At 43.7% G+C, this 27,093-nt stretch overlaps 1 protein-coding gene across 1 annotated transcript; it reads right to left on the reverse strand.

The window, feature by feature from the left end:
• Positions 1–9,030: 9,030 nt before the first annotated feature.
• Positions 9,031–10,330, reverse strand: ACTL9 (actin like 9). Its single transcript, XM_003793665.2, has one exon. It carries the CDS (start codon positions 10,328–10,330, stop codon positions 9,080–9,082), a length of 1,251 nt encoding a protein of 416 aa, XP_003793713.1. The 3' UTR covers positions 9,031–9,079.
• Between the last annotated feature and the right edge of the window lie 16,763 nt (positions 10,331–27,093).

Raw genomic sequence — 27,093 nt, forward strand, 5'->3', positions numbered from 1 at the left:
GGCCACAAAGGAGGATCTCTTTTGCTTCACTCATTTAGTCACTCAACAAACATTGTGGTTCATTCATTCTGTCACTTAATACATGTTTGAATGCCATGGCTCACTCAGTTATTCAACAAATATCTGAACACTGTGGCTCATTCACTGAATCTTTCAACCAACACTGGAACATCATGGCTTATTTATTCATGACTGCAGGGTTGGAATGTTGTGGATCATTCAGTCATTCAACAAATGTTTACTGAGTGATGAGCACTATGCTGGAAACTGGGAATGTGGTGGCGCCCCCCGCACTCCTGCAACTCACAGTGGAGGTGGATGATTCCATTAGCAAGGAATCAAAATGTACATCTGGTGATCACTGCAAGAGAGACGATTAGGAAAGAAAACAGAACTGCCTGGATGGATGCTGGAGGAACCTAAAGGAAATATCCATATTAACAAATATCTAGGCAGTGCCTGTAGCTCAGTTGGCAGGGCACCAGCCACATACACCTATGGTGGTAGGTTTGAACCTGGCTTGGGCCTGCTAAGCAACAATGACAACTAAAAAATAGATGGGCATTGTGGCAGGCACCTATAGTCCCAGCTACTTGGGAGGCTGAGGCAAGAGAATTACTTAAGTCTTAGAGTTGGAGGTTGCTGTGAGCTGTGATGCCACGGCACTCTACCCAGCATGATAGCTTGAGACTCTGTCTCAAAAAAACCAAAAATCTAGGTCAGGGGCGGTGGCTCATGCCTGTAATCCTGGCATTTGGGAGGCCAAGGTGGGTGGATCACCTGAGCTCACAAGTTCGAGAACAGCCTGAGCTAGGGTTGTGGCAGGTGTCTGTAGTCCCATCTACTCAAAAGGCTGAGGCAAGAGAATCATGTGAGCCCAAGAGTTAGAGGTTGCTGTGAGCTGTAACACCATGGCACTCTACCAGGGGTGACAAAGTGAGACTCGTCTCAAAAAAAAAAAAAATTCTACACGGTTAAAATTTTATATAGTTCACATGTGCAGATATACTATATATTCATCATATTAAACTTCCTTGGGTGGCATTTAGGAAAAGAATGTTCAAAGTGGTCCTTAGGCAAAAATAATGAAATACTGGTTTAGAAGCAGCCAGTGTCCAGGTTTCTTGTGTGAGCTTCTAGAGATGATTTCAAACCAAACATCCAGACAGCCATTTACTCCTCTTTTCACATTGATGATAAAGTATTGTTCTAGGTTTTTTCTTTCCTTTTCTGTTAATATATTCTTGAAAGTTACTCCATGTCAGTAAACAAAGCCTGCAGGTTCATTTTTACAGCTATGTAGTATTTCTTTTGTGTTGGAGTGCAATTTTTAAAACCAGTCTGTGGATGGTTATATAGCCTGTTTCCAACATTTTGCTGCCAGAAAGTTCTGCCATGCATAATGGATAATTGCGTTGACGTCATTTTGCAAACAAATTGATTGTATCTGCAGGAGAAATTCTTGGAAGTGCCATTGCAGGGCCAGGTTTGCATCTGTCATTTCAATAGATACTGCAACAAGCCCTGCTTGGGGTTGTATCAATTTCCTCTCTCACTGTCAAGGTGAAAGAGTGCCAGTTTCCCCAGAACCTCACCAACAGTAGGTGTTATCAGACCTTTTGATCTTTGCCAGTCTGATGATTTGAAAATGATACTGTAGTGTAGTTTTTTTTTTTTTTTTTTGAGACAGAGCCTCAAGCTGTCGCCTTGGGTAGAGTGCTGTGGCATCACAGCTCACAGTAACCTCCAACTCCAAGGATTAAGTGATTCTCTTGCCTCAACCTCCCAAGTAGCTGGAACTACAGGTACACACCACAACGCCCAGCTATTTTTTTGGTTTTAGTTGTCATTGTTTGGCAGGCTCAGGCTAGATTTGAACCCACTAGCTCTGGTGCATGTGGCTGGTGCCTTCGCCTCTTAAGCTACAGGTTCTAAGCCATTGTAGTGTAGCTATAATGTTCATTTCCCTTACGAAATCAAACGACTCCTCCTATATCTAAGAACTGTCTGTTTTTCTTTAGCTGTGACCTCCATGTTCATCTCCTTTGCTAACTTTTCTTACTGATTCTTTCTGAAAGTGCTTTATATATGGCAGACATTATCTCTTTGTGTTATGAGTTACAAATAGCTTTTTCCATTTGTTGAGTGTCTTTAAAAGTTACCTGTTGTGTTTTAAAATTGTCATTTGACTTTGTGTGGGGGTGATTTTACTTTTCAGAATTTTTTTGATGTTTGCATCATGACAACTGTTTTCAATATTTTATGGCATTTGGGATTTGAGCCATATCGAGAAATGGGGCTACCTTTAATTAAGGCAGGAGGTGGGAAGAAGCCCCTTAGCAGATGCAAAGGTCCTGAGGTACAAAGGAGCTTGGCATGTATGTTACCCAGGATTCTCCAGAGAAACAGATCCAGATCCAATAGGCTATATATGGAGAAAGAGAGAGAGGAAAGAGAGAGAGAGAGTGAGGGAGAGAGAGACAGAGAGAGAGAGAGAAGGAATTGGCTCATATAATTGTGGAAGTTGACAAGTTCAAAATCTGCAGGGTAGGTTGGTAGGCTGGAGACCCAGGGAAGAAGTGCAGTTTGAGTCTAAAGGCAGCTTCTGGCAGAATTCCTTCTTCTTTCTTATTCTACGATGGCCTTCAGATGATTGGGTGAATGCCACCACCATTAGGGAAGATAATATACTTTACTCAAAGTCCACTGACTTAAATGTTAATTGTATCTAAAAAGTGCCTTCACAGAAACATCTAGAATAATGTTTGACTGAACATCTAGGTATGGTAGCCAAGCCAAATTGACACATAAAATTCATCAGCACATGTCCACCCCTTGTCAGCTGGGCGCTCATATGCATCTCCTTAAACCATGCTTAATCTCCAAATAGAGACAATAATGAGGTTGTATTTCCACCTAATGTGATACAACTATCCCGTGTATTGTAGAAACACACTAACTCTTCAGAAGGGGATGCAAAATGCGTGGGTGATGTTCGCTCTTCTCTTCAATGTAGTGTAATGTTCTTAAGTAGTGTGATGCAATGTTAATGACACTTAAATGCTATGAGATGAAGTTAATGGATTTCATGTTACATGATAGGGGGATAAGGGAGGGAAGAAAACAAAGGTATTTTGCACACACACACATACACACACACACACGACTACATTCATAACAAATTAAGGAAGAAATACTGGTAAAACTTTAGTCCTCAGGCTTGGCGCCTGTGGCTCAAGGGGCTAAGGCGCCAGCCACATACACCTGAGCTGGTGGGTTCGAATCCAGCCCCAGCCTGCCAAACAACAATGATGGCTGCAACTAAAATATAGCCAGGCGTTGTGGCAGGCACCTGTAGTCCCAGCTACCTGGGAGGCGGAGGCAGGAGAATCGCTTAATCCCAGGAGTTGGAGGTTGCTGTGAGCTGTGATGCCACAGTACTCTACCCAGGGTGACAGCTTGAGGCTCTGTTAAAAACAACAACAACAACAAAAACTTCAGTCCTCACATTTGTACCTAGTCATGTGGCTGCAGCTGGAATTTATAACTACTTTCAGAACCATTCCCGGCAAGAAAATCTGTATCAATTTACTCAGGCTGTCATAACAAAGTGCTTAGACAACAAGAATTTATTGTTTCATGGTTCTGGAGGCTGGAAGCCCATGTTCATGGTGTCAGGAGGGTTGGTTTCTTCCGGGACTGTTCCCCTGGCTTGCAGATGGCTGTCTGCTCTCTGTGTCTGTGTGTGGTCATTCTCCTGTGTGTGTCTGTGTCCTAAGCTCTTCTTTTGTTTTTGAGACAGGGTCTCACTCTGTTGCCCCCAGTAGAGTGCAGTGACATCATTATAGCTCACAGCAACCTGAGACTTTTGGGCTTGAGCAATCCTGCTTCAGCCTCCTGAAGAGCTGGGACTATAAGCACATGCCACCATTCCTGGCTAATTTCTCTCTCTTTCTCTCTCTTTTTTTTTGAGAGAGAGTCTCACTATGCTGCCCTTAGTAGAGAGTGCTGTGGCGTCACAGCTCATAGCAACCTCAAACTCGTGGGCTCAAGCGATTGCCTTGCCTTAGTCTCCCAAGTAGCTGGGACTACAGGCGCCTGCCACAATGCCTGGCTCTTTTTTTTGGTTGTTGTTGCAGTTGTCATTGTTGTTTAGCTGTTCCAGGCTATGTTCGAACCTGCCAGTCTTGGTGTATGTGGTTGACGCCCTAACCATTGAGCTATGGGTGCTGAGCCTCTCTCTCTCTATTTTTTTAAGACAGAGTATTTCTCTTTTGCCCCAGGCTAGAGTGCCATGGTGTCAGCCTAGCTGACAGCAACCTCAAAGTCCTGGGCTCAAGTGATCTTCTTGTGTCAGCCTCCTGAGTAGCTGGGACTACAGGTGCCCACCACACTATACTGGTTTTTCATTTTTAGTAAAGACGTGGTCTTGCTGTTGCTCAGGCTGATCTCAAACTCCTGGCCTCAGCGATCCTCTGGCCTTGGTCTCCCAGAGTGCTTTAATATCCTCTTATTATAAGTCACCCAGTCCTATTGGATTACAGCCCACCTTAATGACCTCATTTAATTACCTTTTTAAAGTTCTGATCTCCAAATATAGTCCCATTCTCAGGTATTGGGAGTTAGGGTTTCTTTTTCTTTCTTTCTGTTTTTTTTTGAGACAGAGCCTCAAGCTGTCCTCCTGGGTAGAGTGCTATGGCATCACAGCTCACAGCAACCTCCAACTCTTTTGCTTAAGTGAGTCTCTTGCCTCAGCCTCCCAAGTAGCTGGGACCACAGGCACCCGCCACAACGCCCAGCTATTTTTTGGTTGCAGCCATCATTGTTGTTTTGGTGGGCCCGGGCTGGATTCAAACCTGCCACCTTAGGTGTATGTGGCTGGCACCTTAGCCACTTGAGCCACAGGTGCTGAGCCTGGAGTTAGGGTTTCAACATGTGAATTTTGGGGTAACACAATATATCCTACAACTGGAAGAGAAAGGCAATCAGTGTGGTCAGAATGCATGGGCTTGAGATAGATAGCCAAGGAGAGGTTGCAGGCATGTCCAACCTTTTGGTGTCTCTTTGACAGATTGGAAGGAGAGCAGTCTTGGGCCACACATTAAATACACAAACAGTAACAAAAGCTGATGAGCAAGAAAGAGTCCATGCACAATTTTCTCAATATCTGCCACCACAGATAAGCAAAAAATTCCTCACACAATCTGCATACAACTCATGGGCTGTGGGTTGGAGATCTCTGGTAGAGAGATGGGCAGAGGATTCATGGCCATAGGAAACATTTGGTTTTGTTTGCATGTGATGAAAAGCCACCAGGATGTTCTGAGTGGGAAATACATGTTTTGAGCTATGTTTTGTAAAAGCCCTCTGCAAGGGTCCTCTGAGAGGGTTACTGGGACACCAAGGAGTCTCCTATTTGTCATCCAGGTAAGAGATGAATCTGGGTTTGGTTTGGGAATGATGGAGAAAGGTGGACAGTTTGGGGGGCATTTAGAAGGAAAGGCATTGTCGGTCAGTGAGAGAAACTGATAGGAACAGTTGGAAATTGACTGAAGAAATATGTCCACAAAAAGGAAGTGACCAATTTACTTTCCCTGGTCAAAGCCTTCAAGGAAGCATGGTGGCAGAGATCCCATGTCTTGTTTGCTGTGATTTCCTTAGATTTCAGCACAGTGCCAGGCACATAATGGGTAATCCATGAATGTTTATTCAATGAATGCGTGAATGATTTAGTCAGAAATTGAAGAAATAGGGGGCGTGGCTTGGCAGACAGCAGACTTTAGGGGTGTGTATGGGAATGGAGGAGAGAGTCAGGGGTCTTTTGTGTTCTTAGTGGTTGCGGTTGGGGGTGAATGGTGAGAAGAGGCTTATCACTTCCACTTATGACTCATGGAAGGAGGTGAGATTTCTAACGATAGCCTTTAGATAGTGAGCACCCTATTACTGGGAGTGTGTAAGTGGATAGGACACATATCCAGGGGGTTGTGGAGGAAATTTATGCACTAGGGAAGGTGTGGAACTGGGGGAAACTTCGTCTGGTTTAAACGAAGGTCTTTTGGGTTTCCCAGGAGTCTGGGGCTGAGGACTGGGGGTTTTCTGCATTCCCTTCACTTTCTGTGGCATCTGAGACTCAGCCTGTCTCACATGGCTTCTGTGCACAAGTGGCTGGCACTGGGGTGAGTCTCCCTTGAGGTCTGGGTGGTTCAAAATTGACACAACTGTCCCCACCCTGAGCTTGGAGGTGCTGCCTCCTGGTGGGAAGAGGAAGGAGTGGTGTTTCCTCAATGTTGTGGGAGGGTTGTTGCCCATTCTACAGGTTGAGGTTCCCTCCAGCAAAAGGGGCCAAAGGCCAGGGAACACGGGTGCTGTTGGTGTTTCCTGAAGCCCTCTGTTCGTTGACACAGAGAAAGGAAACCACAGATGGAATGATTGGCATCAAGGGAGGTTGAGGCTCAATATAGCACAACAACCCTGCCCAACTTTACTGATTATCTTATTATACTCTCAAACATTCAGTAAGAATTTAATAGAGGTAAAAAGAAGTAAAGTAAGATCAGGAAACTGCAATTAAAATTCCAATTCAGTACTATTGCTGCTGAACACATATACAGTTGATTTTGTTTGGGGTTAAAACATAAGGGAGAGTTAGCCCATTTTCCCTAAACCGAAACTAATGATTATAATGTTAATGAGGGAGAGGAGCAGAGCAGCAGCCTGATGCTGATGCCTCGACAGGTGTTCAAGCTTCCAGCTGTGACCCAGGTCTGGCCCTCCGGTTAGGTCTTTTGTGAGAACTGAGAACGTTTCTGCATTTCTGCAGGCCTAGGCAAGTCCTCAGAGAAAAGAATTCCATCTCAGAGCCATTTTCAATGGGGAGCACATGAAGCCAAACTGCCATGTCTGAGCGTGGGGTGCTGTACCCCTACGGGGTGCCAGGTCCAAAACGACTGTTTATGACCTGGGGATCTTTCCTGCACCAAGGTGAAGACCTGACACCAGCCCTGAGCGGGCCTGGAGCCACAATCTAGTTTCCAGGACAGAGTGGGCCAGGGTGGGTGGGGATTGTCTGAGGGCAGACTTTGGGGGCAGGTGGGGGTCTTCTCACTGACCCCAAAAGTGAACTCTGGAAAATTCCTGCTTAAGAACCATGTTGGCAGGAGAGAGAGAGAGAGAGAGAGAGAGAGAGAGATAGATAGATAGATATGGAGAAAGTGTTAGAGGCAGAGACATGTACAATGATTGAGAGAGAGAGAAACACAGCAAATGAGTAGATGAAAAAAACAGAGATGCACAGAAAGGCTGGGCGAGCCCGAGGGGCCTGTGTGAGACTCGGTAGTGACTGTGTGAAGGAAAGAGAGAAGCAATGATTCCTTGGGCTGAGGGAGAAGAGGGCTTGGCACCAACAAAGCTAAGATCCAACAGTTCCTGCTTATTGTATTGATCAACTGGAGGACTGTGTCCTGACTGCTGGCCAGGGGTCCTGATGTCCTTCAGGTGGGGCCGGAGGCAGAGGGTCCTGCCACCAAAGGGGACGTGGGCAGCTGTGGGGAGGACACCCAGCCTCCTCACCCTGAAGAGTGTCTCCAGAGCAGGTCCTAGCAGGACAGTGTCACAGAAATAAGCTGAGAGATGAACTAGTGGAATAGAAGGAGGGAGATGGGGATAGTTGGCTCAGGAAGCCCAGCCTCTGGAGACTTGTGTGGGGGTCTGGGAGAGAGAGCCAGTGTCCAGGTGAACCTCTTACCTGGGCTTTCAGGGAAATGTAGACTGGGCATCCCTCAGGAATGCTGCCACCTGTTGGTGTCCAAATCTCAACTGATAGGGTGGGTCTTGGGGACTGGTCTTGAGGGTGGGAGTTCATCAGGCAGTGAACCTGGGAGGACATCTTTGGGGTTTGTGTGGAGGAGGGAGTTGGAGAGCTCACGGTCTAGTGGTGTTACTATAGGATGATTGTGGGGGGCAGAGCATGGTTCAAATTTGGGAGGCTAATGCCTTCCTGGGAGGATTTGAGGGGCTGAGGAATGGAATTCTTGAGATAGAACATGTGAGAGTATTTTCTGGGGGAGACATGGGGCAAGAAGTTGGTCTTAGAGCACCAAGGGTTATTCTAGGGATTTGGGAGGAGTCTCAGAACATGTGTACTTTGGGAGTATGGGGGGAGAATGGGTTATAGGAGCACATGGTAGGCAGAGGTGGGAGGGTTTTGGGAGAAGTTGGGACTTAGGGATATCTTTTGGATACTAGGGGCATCCTTTAGTGAGCTATTTTAGGGGAGAACCTTAAAAGTTAGAACATAGGTCTCTGTAGGGAATATGGACATTCAGCCCTCATGTGTGGGGAATTCTGGAGGAAATAAAAAGTGGATTTGGGGTGCTGCTAACCAGGTGTCTTGACAAGTGGAATTTAGGGGGATCTGAAATTGGGGGCAGGTTATAGGGGTGCAAATAGGAATTGGAGCACCCATAGACAGGTTCTGGGAGGAGGATAGAGCACTCCAGCTCAGGTTCCTTGGTGGGGGAAGGGTTGGGGTTCCTTGAGATGCATATCAAGGGGATGGATTGTGGGCTTGAAGCCCAGGGGAACCTTGGGGGGCTATACCAAAAGTAATAGATCAGTCAGGCATGGTGGCTCACACCTATAGTCCCAGCACTTTGGGAGGCCAAGGCAGGAGGATCACTTGAGGCCAGGAGGGAAGACCATCCTGGGCAACAGAGCAGGACTCCATCTCTACAAAAATAAATAATCAAATCAAATCAACAGCTCTCAGGATATCCTGAGTGGGCTGGGGTGTGTATCCTAACCTGAGGGTGCCTGGGGGAGGGATGGACATAGATCCTGGGAGAGTGGGTTGACAGGATTAGAACATAATGATGTGTAGGGGGGATTGACCTGGAGGAAGGTGGGTTTAGGGGGTCAGATTTGGGGTGTCTCAGGGGGCAAATCACAGGGAGGCACTTTAGGTGGAGGTGTCTAGGTGGGGTCCATGAGTGCAAGGGGCGGGTCCTGGGGCAACAACAGGACAGAGCAGGCTGGGTAGCAGAGGCTTTACTCCCCACCCCCTCCCCCACCCCTGCCCTGGTCAGTAGCATTTGCGGTACACGATGTGGGGACCCTGTTCCTCATACTGCTCCCGCAGGACCCAGCAGGACTGGAAGGCTCGCAGTGAGGCCAGGATGGAGCCCCCGATCCACACCGAGAAGTTCCTGGCAGGCTGGGCTGCCACCACCACGTGGGCCTCTGGGGGCAGAGAGCGCAGCAGCTCAGCCCGGAAGCGGCCCTCGTATCCGTGGAAGAGAGATGAGCCCCCGCAGAGCAGCACGTTCTGGGCCACGTCTGCCCGCCCCTCCAGAGGCACCTTGCGGAGACTCTGTTTAGCCATGGTGGGAATGCCCATGGGCGACAGCCCTGGAATCTCCGGCGGGTTGAACAGCAGCTCGGGACACTGGAATAGCTCCTTGCCCAGAGTGATCGTGCGCCCGTCGGGTAGCTTCACCAGCTGCCTGCATTCCTGTTGAGGACGGGCCTGCTCCTTCTGGAAGTCAGAGGCCACGTAGCAATAGCGATGCTTGATGCTCTCCACCGTCCCCAGGTCTTGCTGTCCAAGGAGCAATCCCGAGCCCGCCAGCATCTCCGCCAGGAAAGCTGTCAGGTGGTTGCCAGCCAGGTCTAGGCGCTGCGTGGCGTGGGGCATGTTGTATCCCTGGAAGACAGGCACCGTGTAGGAGACCCCGTGGCCAGTGTCCACCACCAGCCCGCTCACACGCCCGTGGGCGTAGACCGACAGCACAGACTGTGACGCCACGTACATGGCGGGTGAGCGCAGCGACTCGAAAGCTACTTCCACCAGCTTCTCACGGTTGGTGGCTGGGCTGAAGGGTGGGTCAGAGAATAGCAGAGGGTGGTCCTGCGTGGCCACTCCGAGGTCGTGCTCCAGCATGTGGCGCCAGATGAGCTCAGCGGCGTCCCAGTCCACCACGATGCCGCTGCGAATCGGCTGCACCAGCGTCAGCTCTGGGCGTGAGCGGGCAGCTTCACCGATGAAGGTTTCTAAGCACGTCTGTCCCGCGGTGGCCTGTTTCTGGGGTTGGCAGCCCACAATGGTGGCCACGGTGTAGGTGGGCCGGGCTTGCCCAGCAAAGCCCACCTTACAGGTGCCTGTGCCCATGTCGATAACCACCGCGTCCATCTTTGCGGGCATCCTGTCGCCCACTACGCTGGAAGCTTCGCGCTGGAGGGTCTTGTTCTTTAGGAGCGAGCTTGGGTTCAAGCCAGCCCTGGGAGCCTCTGAACCAGACTGGGACTCAGGAGGACTGGGGACATTTACATCCATGGCTCTAGATGGCCCAGTGTGAGGCTGAGGACTTTTCACCCAAGGGGGTGGGAGTGTGGAGAGCAGTTGAGGCCGGGCCAGCGGCAAGCAGGTGGACAGAGGCAGAGGGGCGCACCAGCAGTCCATGACGTCACTTTCCCTTGGGCTGTCTGAAGACCTCACAATGCAGGGGTGATGATGGGGCCCCTCCCACCCCTGGCTCCCCCAGGGCCCTCATCTGTTCTGGACTTACCCCAGAGGGACAGATTTGGAGAGGAAGGAGGACAGAGAGTTTCAGAGGAGGGGCCTGTGACCCAGCTTCCTGATTCCAGAACTGGGGAGATCCAGAAATCCTTGTCTTGATACAGCTTCTGCCCTGAAGCTGTTTCCAGGGTAGGGGTGGAGAGCTGGTCACAGGCCTCTAATATTAATATTAGAATGTCAGTCTTTGGAGTAGCAATCAGATGGTGGCCAGCTAGCATAGGTTTCCGGTTTCCAAAAGGAGACACAGGCCAACCTGGGTTGAAGGTGAGGAGAGACAGGGAAAATTCTGTCCTAGTTTTTTGTTTCTTCTGCTATTCTGCATGCCTGGATCATGCTCCCTGGTCTATTTTTTTGCAAGTTAGGAATTTGCCTCTTCAAATCTCAGCCTGATGCCACCTTCCCCTGGAAGCCCTCCCTGAGTTTCACTCTGTGCTCTAACTAGATAGGGGTGAGGAGGTCTGCCTTCTCTTCTCTTTCTGCTCTACCTTCCCCCCACCACAGGAATGGGGGCTTGTTGGATACAAAAAAAGACTCAGTATAGATGAAAGGTGTTGCAGCCCCTATGGTGCCTATGGCTCTGGTCTCCATTGCTGCAGGAAGGAACCAGGCCTGACGTGGATTAGAAGTACAAGCTTGCAGGAGGCAGGCTAACCTTGATTGCAGGCTAGCCCCGAGCAACCTCTGCAGTAGCCTTTTATTGAGACAGCACAAGACAGATGAGGGGAGTTATTAGACAATGACTGTGTGCCTAAGGATTACCATAGGCTTGGGCTCTTTCTCTGCAAGGAGCACCTGTGGACTAATTGCCCAAGGGTCCACCCGCCAGCTGCAAATCATCTTACTCAGAGGTCGTCTGGCTCTTGGCATCCCCTACATTCCCCCCTCTAGTGTATTAAAGACATTTCTGGATAGGCAAGGGAGAAAATCTGTTGTTGGTTATTTCAGCTGTTCTCCTTACCGAGGAGCTTTCCTTCCTGCTAAGTAAAAGAAACAGAAGGGTATATAAGTATAACAGAATTACACCCATGGAACTAATCCAGGTATAAAGGAAACTGTTTTAGCCAAACTAGGCATAGGAGAAAACATGTCCCCTTTGTGCTAATCACCACCCAACTATGTGCTACAGGCTGACCCATAGGGCCCATGACGCTTCCATGGGAAGTATTAACCACCACCTGTAGTTATGTTAGGTACTGAACTCAGACCCTTTCCAAAGAGCAGTATAACTTTTTTTTTTTTTTTTGGCTGGGACTGGGTTTGAACCCACCACCTCTGGCATATGCGGCCAGCGCCCTACCCTTTCGAGCCACAGGCGCCACCCTTTTCTTTCTTTCTTTCTTTTTTTTTTGAGAGCAGTATAACTTTAAGTAAAGATCAGGTGTCCAACTGAAACAGATATACATCCAAGTGAAATTCACTTACCTTGGCTGATACCAGTATAACTGTTACCACAAAGCCTGCTGTTCGAGGTCTTTGTTGTCATAACCTTCAAACGTTTAGAAGATGCATACTAAGCTTACCTGGGGCTTGTTATTCAGCCCAAAATAATGAAATCCTATATCAATCTTCCCACTCTGCATAGAAGCTCCAACTCCCTCTTAGGGAAACAGGATGCTGACTGCTCTTAACTGCTTCCTGCTGATGATGGACAATGATATGGGAAAGGCAGCTAGAGTTCCCACAGAGGAGATTGAACCAGGGTTTCTCTATTATGAAATTACCTAGGCTCCAAAAATCAGGGTCCTGTGAATAAAAGAGAAGTTAATGAAAACAAATTTGTTAAGGTGCTGGCAAGGTTTCCTGCTTGTGTCGAGGCTTAATCCAGCAGGCTGGTAACCACTGCTTCTCTTGATGTTCTCTGATAATGTGGGAAAAACCTTGACCCCAATGCAGTACATAACCTGGCTTCCACTCTGACGTGCCAGGTTTTCTGTAAAAAATAGGTTGTTGTATTGGAGAGGATGGTGAATGAATGAGAGCTGTTCAATGGCATTCTGCAGCTGTCTGTCCGTCATTGCTGAGATTCAGAAAATTGAGAGTGAAAAGAGCATATACTTAGGACTATTATTCAAGGGGAGGATAGCCTCTCCCCTCTCTGTTTATCTAACATGTCTTTCAGTGTTTTATGATGTCACTCAATAATGGCTTGTCCTTGAGAATTGTAAGGAATACCGTGAGATAATTGAATATTCCAAAAAGATAGGAAGGTATTCAATTTGTGAGTAGAATAAGAAGGTACATTATCAGTTTTAATAGATTTAGGGAGACCCATAATATTAAAGCACTCTGTTAAATGTTGAATGACATGGTGAGTCCTTTCTCCCAGTAAAGCATTAGCCCAAGAGAAATGAGAGAAAGTATCTATAGAATGATGAACATGTTCCTGTCTACCAAAGGATGAGACAATGGTCACATCCATCTGCCATATGTGATTTGCTGCTTCTCCTCTAGGGTTGGTTCCCTCTGGAATGAGGTAAGTGTATCCTTGAACAAGAAGGGCAGTTAGAAAGAATCTGCTGAGACTGAGTTCTTGTAAGTTGAAATTTCTTTTTTTTTTTTCTACTTATGATAGATTTATTGGGATATAACACCATAGTAGGTAAGAAGCATTTATTTCTCTTCATTTCCCTTTTCTTTCTTTCTTTTTTATTAAGTCATAGCTGTGTACATTAATACCATTGTGGGGTACAGTGTGTTGTTTCTATATACAGTTTGAAATACTTTCACCCAACTGGTTAACATAGCCTTCATGTCATTTTCTTAGTTATTGTGTTAAGACATTTATATTCTACATTTAGAAAGACTCACATGTACCCCCATAGGATAAACCGTAGACGTGATCCCACAAGTCGCCTTCCCTCCACCCATCCTTCCTCCTCCCCTCCCCTCCCTCTCCCCTTTCCCCATATTCTTGGGCTAAAATTGGGTTATAGCTTTCCTATGAAAGCTATAAGTTAGTTTCATAATTGGGTTGAGTACATTGGATACTTTTTATTTCATTCTTGAGATCCTTTGCTAAGAAGAATATTTTCCAGCTCCATCCGTGACAACATGAAGGAGGTAAAGTCTCCATCTTTCTTTATGGCTGCATAGTATTCCATGGTGTACATACACCACAATTTATTGATCTATTCATGGGTTGATGGGCACTTGAGCTTCTTCCATGACCTAGCAATGGAAGGGCTATGAATTGGGCTGCAACATTCTGGTACAAATATCTTTATTGTAGTGTGATTTTTGGTCTTCTGCATATATACCTAGTAGAGGAATTATAGGATCAAATGGCAGGTCTATTTGTAGTTCTCTAAGTGTTCTCCAGATGACTTTCTATTTTTTTTATTATTAAATCATGTTTGTGCACATTAATACTATCATGGGGTACACTGTGTTTTTTCCATATACAATTTGAAATACTTTCATCCAGTTGGCCAACATAGTTTTCATGTCATGAGAAGGTTGTTGTGTTAAGACATTTATAATCCACATTTAGAAAGATTCACATGTACACTTATAGGATAAATCATAGGCATGATACTTGCAATCCCCCTCCCTTCACCTATCTTTTCCCCCCTTTCCCTGTATTATTGGACAAAAATTGGGTTATAGCTTTCCTATGATAGCTAACAATTAGTTTCATAATAGCATTGAGTACATTGGGTACTTTTTCTTCCATTCTTGAGATACTTTGCTAAGAAGAATATTTTCCAGCTCCATCTATGTAGGAGGTAAAGTCTCCATCATTCTTTATGGCTGCATAGTATTCCATGGTGTACATATACCACAATTTATTGATCAATTCAGGGGTTGATGGGCACTTGGGCTTCTTCCATGACCTAGCAATTGTGAATTGGGCTGCAATGAACATTCTGGTACAAATATATGTATTGTAGTGTGATTTTTGGTCTCCTCGATATATACCTAGCAGAGGAATTATAGGATCAAATGGCAGGTCTATTTTTAGTTCTCTAAGCATTCTCCAGATGACTTTCCAAAAGGGACATATTAGTTTGCAATCCCACAGTGTAGAAGTATTCCCTTTTCTCCACAACCATGCCAGCATCTGTGATTTTGGGATTTTGTGATATGGGCTAAGCATTCTCCAGATGACTTTCCAGATGTTCTCTAAGCATTCTCCAGATGACTTTCCAAAAGGGACATATTAGTTTGCAATCTCGCAGTGTAGAAGTGTTCCCTTTTCTCCACAACCAGGCCAGCATCTGTGATTTTGGGATTTTGTGATATGGGCTAATCTTACTGGTGTTAGATGATATCTCAAAGTAGTTTTGATTTGCATTTCTCTGATGATTAAGGATGGTGAGCATTTTTTCATATATCTGTAGATCATGAGTTTGTCTTCTTCAGAGAAGTTTCTCTTTAAGTCCTTTGCCCACCCTGAGATGGGATCACTTGTTCTCTTCTTGCTAATACATTTGAGTTCTCTGTGGATTCTGGTTATTAAACCTTTATCGGAGACATAACCAGCAAATATCTTCTCCCATTCTGAGGGCTGTCTGCCTGCTTTACTTACTGTGTTTTTGGCTGTGCAGAAGCTTTTTAATTTGATGAGGTCTCAGTAGTGTATTTTTGATGTTGCTCCAATTACCCAGGGGGTCCTCCTCATAAAGTATTCTCCCAGGCCAATTTCTTCAAGAGTTTTCCCTACACTTTCTTTTAGTACAGTTATAGTTTCAGGTCTTAAATTTAAATCTTTAATCCTATGAGAGTCTATCTTAGTTAGTGGTGAAAGGTATGGATCCAGTTTCGTTCTTCTGCAGGTTGCCAGCCAGTTCGTCCAGCACCATTTGTTAAATAGGGAATCTTTTCCCCACTCAATGTTTTTAATTGGCTTGTCAAAGATCATATAACAGTAAGTAGCTGGGTTCATCTCTTGGTTCCCTATTCTGTTCCATACATATACTTCTCTGTCTTGGGGCCAATACCATGCTGTTTTTATCACTATGGATTTATAAGATAGTCTGATGTCTGGTAGCATGATGATCATATACCTGGAAAACACCAGGGATTCTACTAAAAAACTTTTAGAAGTGATCAAGGACTACAGCAGCGTCTCAGGCAACAAAATCAACACTCAAAAGTCAGTAGCCTTTATATATACCAGTAATAGTCAAGCTGAAAAAATAGTCAAGAACTCTATTCCCTTTACAGTAGTGCCAAAGAAGATGAAATATCTGGGAGTTTACCTAACAAAGGACGTGAAAGATCTCTATAAAGAGAACTATGAGACTCTAAAAAAGAGAAATAGCTGAAAATGTTAACAAATGAAAAAACATACCATGCTCATGGCTGGGAAAAATTAATGTTGTTAAAATGTCCATACTACCTAAAGCAATATATAATTTTAATGCAATCCTTATTAAAGTTCCATTGTCATACTTTAAAGATCTTGAAAAAATAATACTTCGTTTTATATGGACTCAGAAAAAACCTTGAATAGCCAAGACATTACTCAGAAATGAAAACAAAGCAGGAGGAATCATGCTAAGTTGAAATTTCTTTCTTTCTTTTTTTTTTTTGAGACAGAGCCTCAAGCTGTCACCCTGTGTAGAGTGCTGTGGCATCACAGCTCACAGCAACCTCCGACTCCTGGGCTCAAGTGAGTCTCTTGCCTCAGCCTCCCAAGTAGCTGGGACCACAGGCACCCACCACAATGCCTGGCTATTTTTTTGGTTGCAGCCGTCATTGTTGTTTGGCGGGCCTGGGCTGGATTTGAACCTGCCACCTTAGATGTACATGGCTGGCACCTTAGCCCTTGAGCCACACATGCTGAGCCTAAAGTGAAATTTCTTATGGAGCATTTTCACATTAGCGTGTATTTAAGAGTGAAAGGTAGAAGCTTTTTGAACAGTACCAGTAAGGGCCCAATTTATTTTTGCATTCAATGAGGTCATTGGACCTGGTAGTGTGGTGTGTGCTCTGATATGAGTTATGTAGATAGGGTGAGTGTGATGCCTTATAAGTTCCCAAATAGATAGAAAGAGAGAAGAAATCTCATCAGTGGAAGTGATGGTTGCTGTTTATATCTTTCTAATAGCTATGCAGGCATACTGAGAGTCCGTGACCACATTTTTTGCACAAGAAAAGTCTTGAAGTAAAATAAAAATAGCATATATTTCATTTTTTTTTGAACTGAGGTTTAAGGACTTTGAACAGTTTTGAAAGTATTACCATCTGTATATCCAACTTTACCGTGCTTGCTGGCATCTGTGTAAAAGATAGCAGCATCCGAAATTGGAGAATCTCTAACAACATAAGGGAGAATCCAAGAAGTAAGCTTTAAAAACTGAAATCTTTTGTCATTAGGATATTCATTAGTAATTGAGCCTATATAGGATGCAAAAGCAATTTTCCAAGATATTGATAATTGAAAATTGAGTTGAATTTGCTTTTCTGTGAAAGGAACAATAATAGAATAAGGATCATAACTTGTAAGTTGGTGAATTCTATTTCTGCCCTTAGCAACCAGTTCACGAATTTTATCTAAGTATTGTTGTAATTTTTGTGTAGTTCTGCTAGAAAGGAGCAGCCATTCTAAAAGAGTATCTATTTGATAAATAACTCTGGTTGGGGAGTGACTAGTGGCTATAATTATTAGCTGAATAGGAAATCTGACATCAATCCTATCTAATTCTTTTGATGCAAACTGTTTTTCAATTAGTTGTAGTTCTTCCTCGGCTTCCGGAGTGAGTGAACAAGGACTATTTAAGTCTGAAGGTCCTTCCAGAATTTTGAAAAGATTAGACAAAACATAGGTTGGAATTCCTAAAATAGGATGTAATCAATTAATATGACCAGTAGCTTTTGAACGTCATTTAAAGTAGACAGGGAATCCAATCGGAGTTGAACACATTGTGGAAGAATTTGAGTTTGGGTCAGTTTATATCCTAAATAATTATAAGGAGCTGTAGTTTGCACCTTTTCTGAAGTAATTTGAAGACCATAGGACTTTAATATACATACTGCTTGTTCAAACATTTCCTGTAAAACTGTCAAACTCTGATGTGCCAATAAGATATAATCCACATAATAAATAATGTAGGCTGTAGAGTATCTCCTTCTAAGAATCTGTAATGGTTGATTGACAAACTGTTGACACAGTGTAGGACTATTCAACATACCTTATGGCAGAATCTTCCACTGGTAATGCTTAGGAGGCTTCTGCTAATTATAGACAGGAACAGAAAAAGCAAAATGTGGTCGGTCTTCAGGATGCCGGTATATGGTAAAGAAACAATCCTTTAAGTCAATAACATACAAATACCAATTGGAAGGAATCATAGAAGGTAAAAGAAGTCCTAATTGCAGGGGTCCCATGGGTATAATAGTTTAATTAACTTTGCAAAAGTCAGTGAGCATTCTCCAATTGCCTGATTTCTTTCTTATCACAAAAATAGGAGAATTCCAAGGGCTGGTAGAGGGCTCGATATGTCCTTGAGCCAATTGTTCCTGTACTACTAATTTTAAAGCATCCAGTTGTTCCATAGTTAATGACTACTGCTCCACCCATACTGGATTACTACTCTTCCAGGACAACCTGAGAGCATATTTTGGGGCAGTGGCCTCTATGATAAATTTGACATTTGCAAGGAATTAACATGAGGGGATGGTATGGTTATCACAGCATTCCATTGCTGGAGCAAATCACAACCCCATAAGTTCATAGCAATGTCAGCTACATATGGTCGGATTTGAGCATTCTGCTTATCTGGGCCCAAGCAGGTCAAAGGAAAAATACTCTGAAAGATTGAATCTAGAGTTCCGATGCCAACAAAAGTAACATCAACAACTTGTTTTGGCCATTTACAGGCCAGTAAAGTTTTTATCCTTCAGCGTAAGAGTCAGTTGAGGCCTACTCTTATCAACAGATGTTTGCCAGAAAACATGGCTTGTGTTACCAGGCTCACCAGTATGTTTTTCCCCAGTACCTTGTAACTTAATGTGCGGCAAAAGTAGCAATTGAGCAATCTTTTGTCTGGCCAAAATTTGAGTTGGTTGGTTTACCGAGATCATGATCTGTATTTCCCCTAAGTAATTACCATCAATAACACCTGTGTGGACAAACATTCCCTGAGATGCTAATTCACTTTTCCTGAGCAATAATCCAACAGTACCTGGGGGCAGAGGACCACACACTCCTGTTTTCAATTCTTTTGCTCCCATGCTGGGAAGCAAAAGGACATTATCATATGCTGGTAAATCCAAAGCCACACTGCCTAGGGTGGTGTGTAGCAGAGACTGAACAGAGCGAAGTTGCTAGTGAATGAGTACATTCTCAGACCTGTATTCTTTGCCTGTGGGCCATAGGCTGGGACCACCTACTAGTTTTCCTGAGGTAAAGGTGTTCCTTTTTTATCTAACTGAGAGCGGCACTCACTCACCCAATGGGGTGCTTTCTTACACCTGGGACACAACCCAGGGGTTTCCATTTGCTATAAGTCTTTTGTCCATTGTTTTTTCTTCCCTTTTCAACACTCTTTTCTCCTATGTCCCAATTTTCCACAGTTATGACATTTAGGACAGTACATACTGACCCCTTCTTTTAAAGCGGCAGCAAGGAAATTGGCCTTGTGGGATTCCATTTCTATATCAGCACATGTCTGTATATATTCCTCTAAGGGAGCGTTTTGTGCTCTCATTGGTCACAAAGCCTTTTGACACTCAAGAGTTAGCATTCTCAAATGCTAAAGTTTGGAAAGACCTTTTGACACTCAGCATTCTCAAATGCTAAAGTTTGGAAAAGCATGTCTCTGAGCTCCAGCTGGGCAACGGCCTTACAACTGCAGTTTTTAATTGGGCTAGAAAGTCAGTATAAGGTTCATTCCCCAACTGCATTATCTTAATAAAAGATTTAGAGATTTCTTCAGGAACCTGAACCTTTTTCCAGGCCCTAAGACAACACAACCTTGTCTGGACTATGGCTATGTCATCGTTCTGAAGTTGATTGGAAATTCCCAGCCACTGACCAGACCCAGTGAGCTGTTCTGATGTTATAGGGACTCCTCTCTGCTGGTTTTGGTGACTCATCAGGTCCACCTCCTCCTTCCACCAGGTTTTGAACTCCCAGTCATAAGGAATGAGCCACTGCTCTAGTGCAAGCCCCTGTAACAGACCTCTAGAAAATGGGGATTGTATACCATATTGTGCTATGGCCTGTTTCAAATCTTTCAGAACTGCAAAGGTGATCAAATGGTGATCAAAACATTGGCCCCCTTGAGGGTGTTGTGGATCAGGAGGATTATCAGTGGCCTTAACTGGAAAAAGCCCCAAAGTGTCTTTTAAGTCTCCCACTTAAAGTTATCGGTCTTATGCCCTTCTAATTCAGCCTTCATAACAGAGGTCACAGGTGGTTCATTTATATAGAGAGGTGCTGAGGGCAATATTGGATGCTCTAAGCTGGCATTTCTGATGGTGAGACATTTCCCTGGTCTTCCAGTTGTTTGGTCTGAGTAGCCATAAGGGCCACAGAGGTAATTCCTTGCTTATTTGTTTCTGTATCATATACTCTTGATTCCCAGTTCTCCTTAGGTCCAGCTTCCCACTGAATCTCACTATTCTCCTCACTTTCAAATTCTCCTTGAACATCACCTTCTTCCTCAGTTTCTAATTCTCAGGACTCCCCAAATAAGAAGTTACCCATTATTTTCTCTAAATGTCTTTGCTTATTTATCAAAGACCTCACTTATTCTGAGCGAGGTTCCCTAGATTCTAGATTAGCCAAAGGTCCCACTTGCCCTGAGCGGAGTTTCCCTTTGGACTTCCTCTCACTGTCTGACAAAGGCCTCACTTACTTTTTGAGTGTCACTTTCCCCTTTGGTCCTCATCCCTGGTGTCCTGTTGTGTCCTGCTGGATACGCCAGATGTCGCAACCCCTGTGGCCCCTATGGCCCTGGTCTTGATTGCTGCAGGAAGGAACCAGGCGTGACATGGATTAGAAGTACAAGCTTGTAGGAGGCAGGCTAACCTTGATTGCAGGGTAGCCCTGAGCAACCTCTGCAGTAGTCTTTTATTGAAACAGCACAAGACAGGTGAGGGGAGTATTAGACAATGACTGTGTGCCTAAGGATCACCATGGGCTTGGGCTCTTTCTCTTCAAGGAGCACCTGTGGACTAATTGCCTGAGGGGTCTACCCCCCAGCTGCAAATCATCTTGCTCAGAAGTCGTCTGGCTCTTGGTGTCCCCTACAAAAGGAGAGGGTGCATCCTAGAGGAATCAATAAACAGCAGACTACCAAATGTGAAAATCACAGTTATTTTGGGTGGTGTCAGATATCACTTATTAGAGAAAAGAAATGAACAGTTTTTCTTGGTACATGTATGTATTATGGGGATATCCATGTAAAAGAGGTTTAACTTCATAGTTGTGCCTAGATTTGTTAACTCTGCCAGAGAGTGGGGTTTATTGAGTATTTCAATTCATTATTTCTTAGTTAATTAATTTTGGGGTGTGTGTGGTCTAATACATGCTTTTGGAAAAATTCATTCAGCTATTTATTCAGGGTCCAGTCACATTTAGGGATTATTCACAACAACCAGAAATACAAAAAATGGTGCCACTTTATGTATTTATCATTTTCAAACACTGTTTTCTGTTTTACTTTTTAATTCTAAAAAGACTGAAAGACATAGCATGAGAAGGTGAAGTCACTCACAATCTCACTACTTAAAACTTATGTAAAGAAAGAAGGAAGGATTCTCCTGGGTTTTGATGTTGTCCAGAGAGTTCAACTGATAAGCATGTTGGTGCACAGCCTTTCTGCTTGTGGCTAAAGAAAAGGGATGAGAATTTTGGCTGGAAGAACTTCTTTCTTCTTTCTTTTTGTATAAAAGCCACAGTAACTGTGATCAAGTTTTTTTCCTTCTGTATCCTTTTGAGGGTTTATTGTACTTTTTAGAAACAAATTAAAAAACATGATTAAACACTTCCATATGAAAGCTATAACCCAACTACAGCCCAAGATGAAGAGGAAAGAGGAGAGGAACTGGAGGGGAGGGGGAAGAATGAGTGGAGGGAAGGTAATTGGCGGGACCACACCTATGGTGCATTTTACAAAGGTACATGTTAAATCTACTAAGTGTAGAATATAAATGTCTTAACACAATAACTAAGAAAATGAGGTGAAGTCTATGTTAACCAGTTTGATGAAAGTATTTCAAATTGTATATAAAACCAGGACATTGTATCCATAATTATATTAATGTACACAGCTATGATTTAATAAAAAAATGTTTAATTGTACTAAAATACACACAAAAAGCTTATCATTTTTAAGGATACATTCTATAGTGTTGAGTACATTCACATTGTTGAGCAATCAATCTCCCAAATTCTTTTCTTCTTGCAAAACTGAAACTCTGTCCCCATGAAACACTAACTCTCTCACCCTCCTCCTGGCACTCACCATTCTACTTCCTATCTTTATGAATGTGACTACTCTAGATACCTCATGTGAGCAGAATCATACAGTATCTGTCTTTTTGTGTCTTTATTAGTTCACTTAGCATAATGTCCTTGAGCTTCATCCATGATATATGTGTCAGAATTTCCTTCCTTTCTAAGGATGATTAATATTCCACTGTATATATATATCATATTCATTAATTCTTTTATCTGTCAATAGACACTTGGGTTGTTTCCACATTTTGGTTTTTGAGAATAATGCTGCTATAAATAGGATATACAAATATATCTTTGAGAACCTATTTTCAATTTTTATTTTTTTGAGACAGAGTTTCACTTTGTCACCCTCGGTAGAGTGCCATGGCACCATAACTCACAGCAACCTCAAACTCTTGGGCTTAAGCAATTCTCTTGCCTCAGCCTCCCAAGTAACTAGGACTACAGGTACCTCTCACAATACCTGGCTATTTTTAGAGAAAAGGTCTCGCTCTGGCTCAGGCTGGTCTCAAATTCGTGAGCTCAGGCAATCCACCCATCTCAGTCTCCTAAGTACTGAGATTACAGGCATGAACCACTGCACCCAGCCCTTATTTTCAATTTTTTTGATATATAGCTTGGTGTGGAATTCTATTTTTAATATTTTTGAGAAACCACCATACTGTTTCTGACAGCAGTGACACCATTTTCCTTTCCTACCAGCAATGAACAAGAGCTCTAATTTCTTTACATCCTTACCAACACTTGTTATTATATACATATTTTTTCTTTTTAAATTATAATCATCCCAGTGGATTTGATGTTGTTTTAAGCATCAGCATGTTAGAAAGGTTCTCAGGTAGATAGTTTCAACAGATGTGTTCAGGGCTTGTTTTAGTCTATTTTATGCTCCTATAACAGAATACCACAGATGGAGTGGTTGATAACAGAAATTTATTAGGTTTATAGTTTTGGAGGCTGGGAAGTCCAAGAGCATGGTGCAGACATCACATAAAGACCTTCATGCTACCTCATTTCATGGCAAAAGTGCAGGAGAAGGTTGAACTCATTCTTGTGATAATTAACTCATTCTCATGATATTTGTGATAAAAAACCTTATTCTTGTGCTAATTAACTCATTCTCCCCAAAACCCATTAATCTGTTCCTGAGGGCAGAGCCCTCATGGCCTAATCACCTCTTATTAGGTCCCATTTCCCAACACCGTTGCATTGGGAATTAAGTTTCAAGAGGAGCTTTGAAGGACACAGGGCCCAACATTGGCCCCTACTAAAGAAGATGTATGTGGGAGGGAAGGTACCTCCTGTCATCCCACCTTATTCAACACATCTATAGCATGGCTTTTGGGCCTCATGAAAGGGTTTTTGGTGAATTTAGGTTATAGCCAGTTAAAACAATAATACCTTTTTTCCTTTTAAAGAATCATAATGAAAAGTGAAAGAGGGTGTAAGGTGACAATTTGGAATGGAGATTGGGTAAATTCTCACAGCAATTTTATGACTTAGAATTGGGTACTATATCTACTGTTTCTTTTCTTTCTCTCTCTCTTCCTTAGGGTCTCACTCTGTTCCCTGGGCTGGCACACCACTCATAACTCACTGCAGACTCAAATTCCGGGGCTCCAGTGATTTTTTTTCTTTAGCCTCCTGAGTAGCAGGGATTACAGGCATGCACCACCATTCCTGGATAATTTAAAAATTTTTGTTTTATTCTTTTAGAGACAAGGTCTAGCTATGTTCCCCAGGCTGATATCAAACCCTTGACCTCAAGTGAGCCTCCTGCCTCAGTTTCCCAAAACACATGTCTCTTTTTCTGACGGGAAATAGAAGCCCAGAGGGGTGAAGTGACTTGTTCAAAGTCACAGCTGTGATGAGGCAGAGGTAGGAGTTGAACCCAAATCTCTGAGATACTGCAGTGACTGAGTCTGAAAAATTGTGAAATCTAAGATTAACCCTATATGTAATAGAAACAGAGGCTGGGACTCTTTGAGCCTGCATCTCCTCTTAGACAAAATAAATTCTGGGATACTGAAGGAACAATATAGGAGCATCATGTTTACAGGGAGCAAAGCAGTGATGTGCTCAACATCCCAGACCTGGGCCCGGGTTGTGGAAGTTTAAGCCCCTGCTCCTCTGCTGCATAGCTGAGGCAAACTACCAACTGTTTTGTTCTGTGATAACCAGGCCCCCTTAATTCCCCCCTAAGACCAGTGGGGAATGCAACAAACCCATTACCCTTGAAAAAGAATTTCTCCTGAGTCTTTTGATCCCAGCCCCCATAAGTGTGAGGAGGTAGAATCCGAGAAGCAGTCTGAGATTAAGGAAGTATGCAGGGAGGGGTTGATGCCAGAAAAAGCCTTTGGTGGAAAGTCCCGAGTTATTTGGAAACTTTCTCAACTCATGTACCCCCACCTTCAATTGTGTAACCCCTTATGAGCTAATGCATGTACCTCTACCTTATGACCCCTGAGCTGTGCTGAGCTGGCTAATTGCAATATTTTGGCTTCTGCTCAAGCTTGATTGCTTCAGCAGAAATTATAGTATATAAACCCTTTTAATTTGCCATTCAGGGCTGCTTGCTTTTCACAGCAACAGCTCCCTGCAGGTGTAATAAATTTCTATTGATTATTGCATCAGAAGTGGGGTCCAAGTTTCCTTCTCAGCTGCATGAGGTATAACATTCCTCAGTTTCCCCATTTGCAAAATGGGAGTAATAATAGTATTGACTTCAAAGGGCCCCTGTGAGGATGGACGAATTATTATTTGCTAGGTGAGAATTTGTTATACAAATTAGAATAGTGTGGTCTTCCTGTGTGTGAACAGATGACAACCAGAAGCATAAGAGCAACAACTTTGAAATGGAATCAGGAATTTTAGTTAATTAATTAATTCAAGACATGGCCTCTGGTGGGAATGTAAACTAATACATTCCTTTTGGAAAGACGTCTAACACTTAGAGAACTAAAAATAGACCTGCCATTTGATCCTGCAATTCCTTTATTAGGTATATATCCAGAAGACCAAAAATCACATTATAACAAAGATATTTGTATCAGAATGTTTATTGCAGCCCAATTCATAATTGCTAGGTCATGGAAGAAGCCTAAGTGCCCATTGATCCATGAATGGATCAATAAACTGTGGTGTATGTACACCATGCAATATTATGCAGCCCTAAAGAAAGATGGAGACTTTACCTCCTTCATGTTTACATGGATGGAGCTGGAGAATATTCTTCTTAGCAAAGCATCTCAAGAAAGGAAGAAAAAGTATCCAATGTACAGCCCTATTATGAAACTAATTTATAGCTTTCATATGAAAGCTATAACCTAATTGTAGCCTAAGAATATGGGGAGGGGGAGGGGGAGGGTAGGGGAAGGGGAGTAGATGGGTGGAGGGAGGGTGATTGGACGGATCACCTCTATGGTTTATCTCACAAGGGTACAAGTGAATCTTTCTAATAGTAGAACACAATAACTAAGAAAATGACATAAAGGCAACTAGTTTGATGAAAATATTTCAAATTGTATATGAAAACACCACACTGTACCCCATGATTGTATTAAGGTACACAGCTATCATTTAATAAAAAAAAAAAAAAGAAAAGAAAAAAGACATGGTCTCACTCTGTTTCACCCTATTCAGTGGCATGCTCACAGCTCACTGCTAAGGAGTAGCTGGGACTACAGGCATGTGCCACCAGGCCCAGCTAATTGTTATATTTTTTGTAAAGATGGGCTCTCTATGTTGCCTAGGCTGATCTCAAACTCCTAACCCCAGGCAATCCTCCCACCTAGATGTCCCAGAGTGCTAGGATTACAGGCATGAGCTACTGCACCCGGCCAGAATCAGGAATGTAAACTGACATTTAACTAGAAAGGGCATTTCTGGTGCACTTGTCAAGCAGACTGCAGGTATGTGCCTCCCACTCCTTTGAAGGTTCCCTGGGTCAGCGGCGGTGGGTGGGGCGGGGAGAGGGAGACAAGAGGTACAGCCTCCTGCCAGCAGGGGACGCCTAAGAACACCAACTTCTTTTCCTTTCTTTCAGGTAAACCCTTTGCTGTATTGGCTAGAAGTTCTCAATCTTAGTTGCAAGTAAAATATCGCTAGGGGAACTTAAAAAAAAAAAAAGAAAAACAACTACGTGTTTAGGTTGTATGCCAGACCACTCAATTCGGAATCTCTGAGAATGGAGGCTCCAAGCATCCGTGATTTTTTATTTTTATTTTTTGTAGTTTTTGGCCAGGGCCCGGCGCCCTACTCCTTTGAGGCCACCCCATCCGTGATTTTTAAAGCTTCCCAAGATCTCGGTGTGCACAGAGGGGAGATAATTGATCTGGGTTTTCAAAATTCTTAAATTCTTAATTCCCCTGATGGTCAGGAAAGGATGGACAGTGAGACCGGTGGTTCTCAGAGTAGCAGGTTCTCACACTTGAGCAAGCCTCAGAATTGCCAGGAGGAATGGTTAGAAAACAGAGTTCCGGTCTCCCCAGCCATCCTGCGGGTCTGACAAGCTCCAGGGGGACTTTGATGCTGCTGATCCTTGGACTCCACTTCAAGTAGCAGCTCTGTGAACACATTCTTCTTAGTAAAGTATCTCAAGAATGGGGAAAAAAAGTATCCAATGTACTCAATTCTGATATAAACTGCACACTCACAGGAAAGAAAAAAACACAAGTGCAGTCCAGCAAGGGGGAGGGGAGAGGAGAGAAAGAAGGGGGAAGAGGGAGGGTGAGTGGCAGGATGTCACTTAACGTGCATAAAGTGAGGGTGTTCAGGATGCCCCCTGGGTGAAGGGCTCAGGTACAACTTGCACTTACTTTGGAATTGAAAACAATGTAACCTAATCGTTTGTACCCTCATATTAATTTGAAAAAAGAAAATAAGTTTGTGGCTTTGCAGACATTTGGAAGATGAAGGGAATTTTTTTTCTCCCAAATAGAAATCAAACTAACAAATTGACTTATTTTATTTCTAAATTACTTTAAAAAATTCAGAACAGGGTGGTGCCTGTGGCTCAAAGGAGTTGGGCACCGGTCCCATATACTGGAGGTGGTGGTCTCAAACCCAGCCCCAGCCAAAAACTGCAAAAGAAAAAAAAAAAAAAAAA

Source organism: Otolemur garnettii, unplaced genomic scaffold (assembly GCF_000181295.1).
Source record: "Otolemur garnettii isolate 467f Iridium unplaced genomic scaffold, OtoGar3 scaffold00071, whole genome shotgun sequence".
Taxonomy (NCBI): domain Eukaryota; kingdom Metazoa; phylum Chordata; class Mammalia; order Primates; family Galagidae; genus Otolemur; species Otolemur garnettii.

Bases quoted from the DNA above. Each gene is read 5' to 3' on its own strand.
- ACTL9 (XM_003793665.2), bottom strand. From the start codon at position 10,330: ATGGATGTAAATGTCCCCAGTCCTCCTGAGTCCCAGTCTGGTTCAGAG.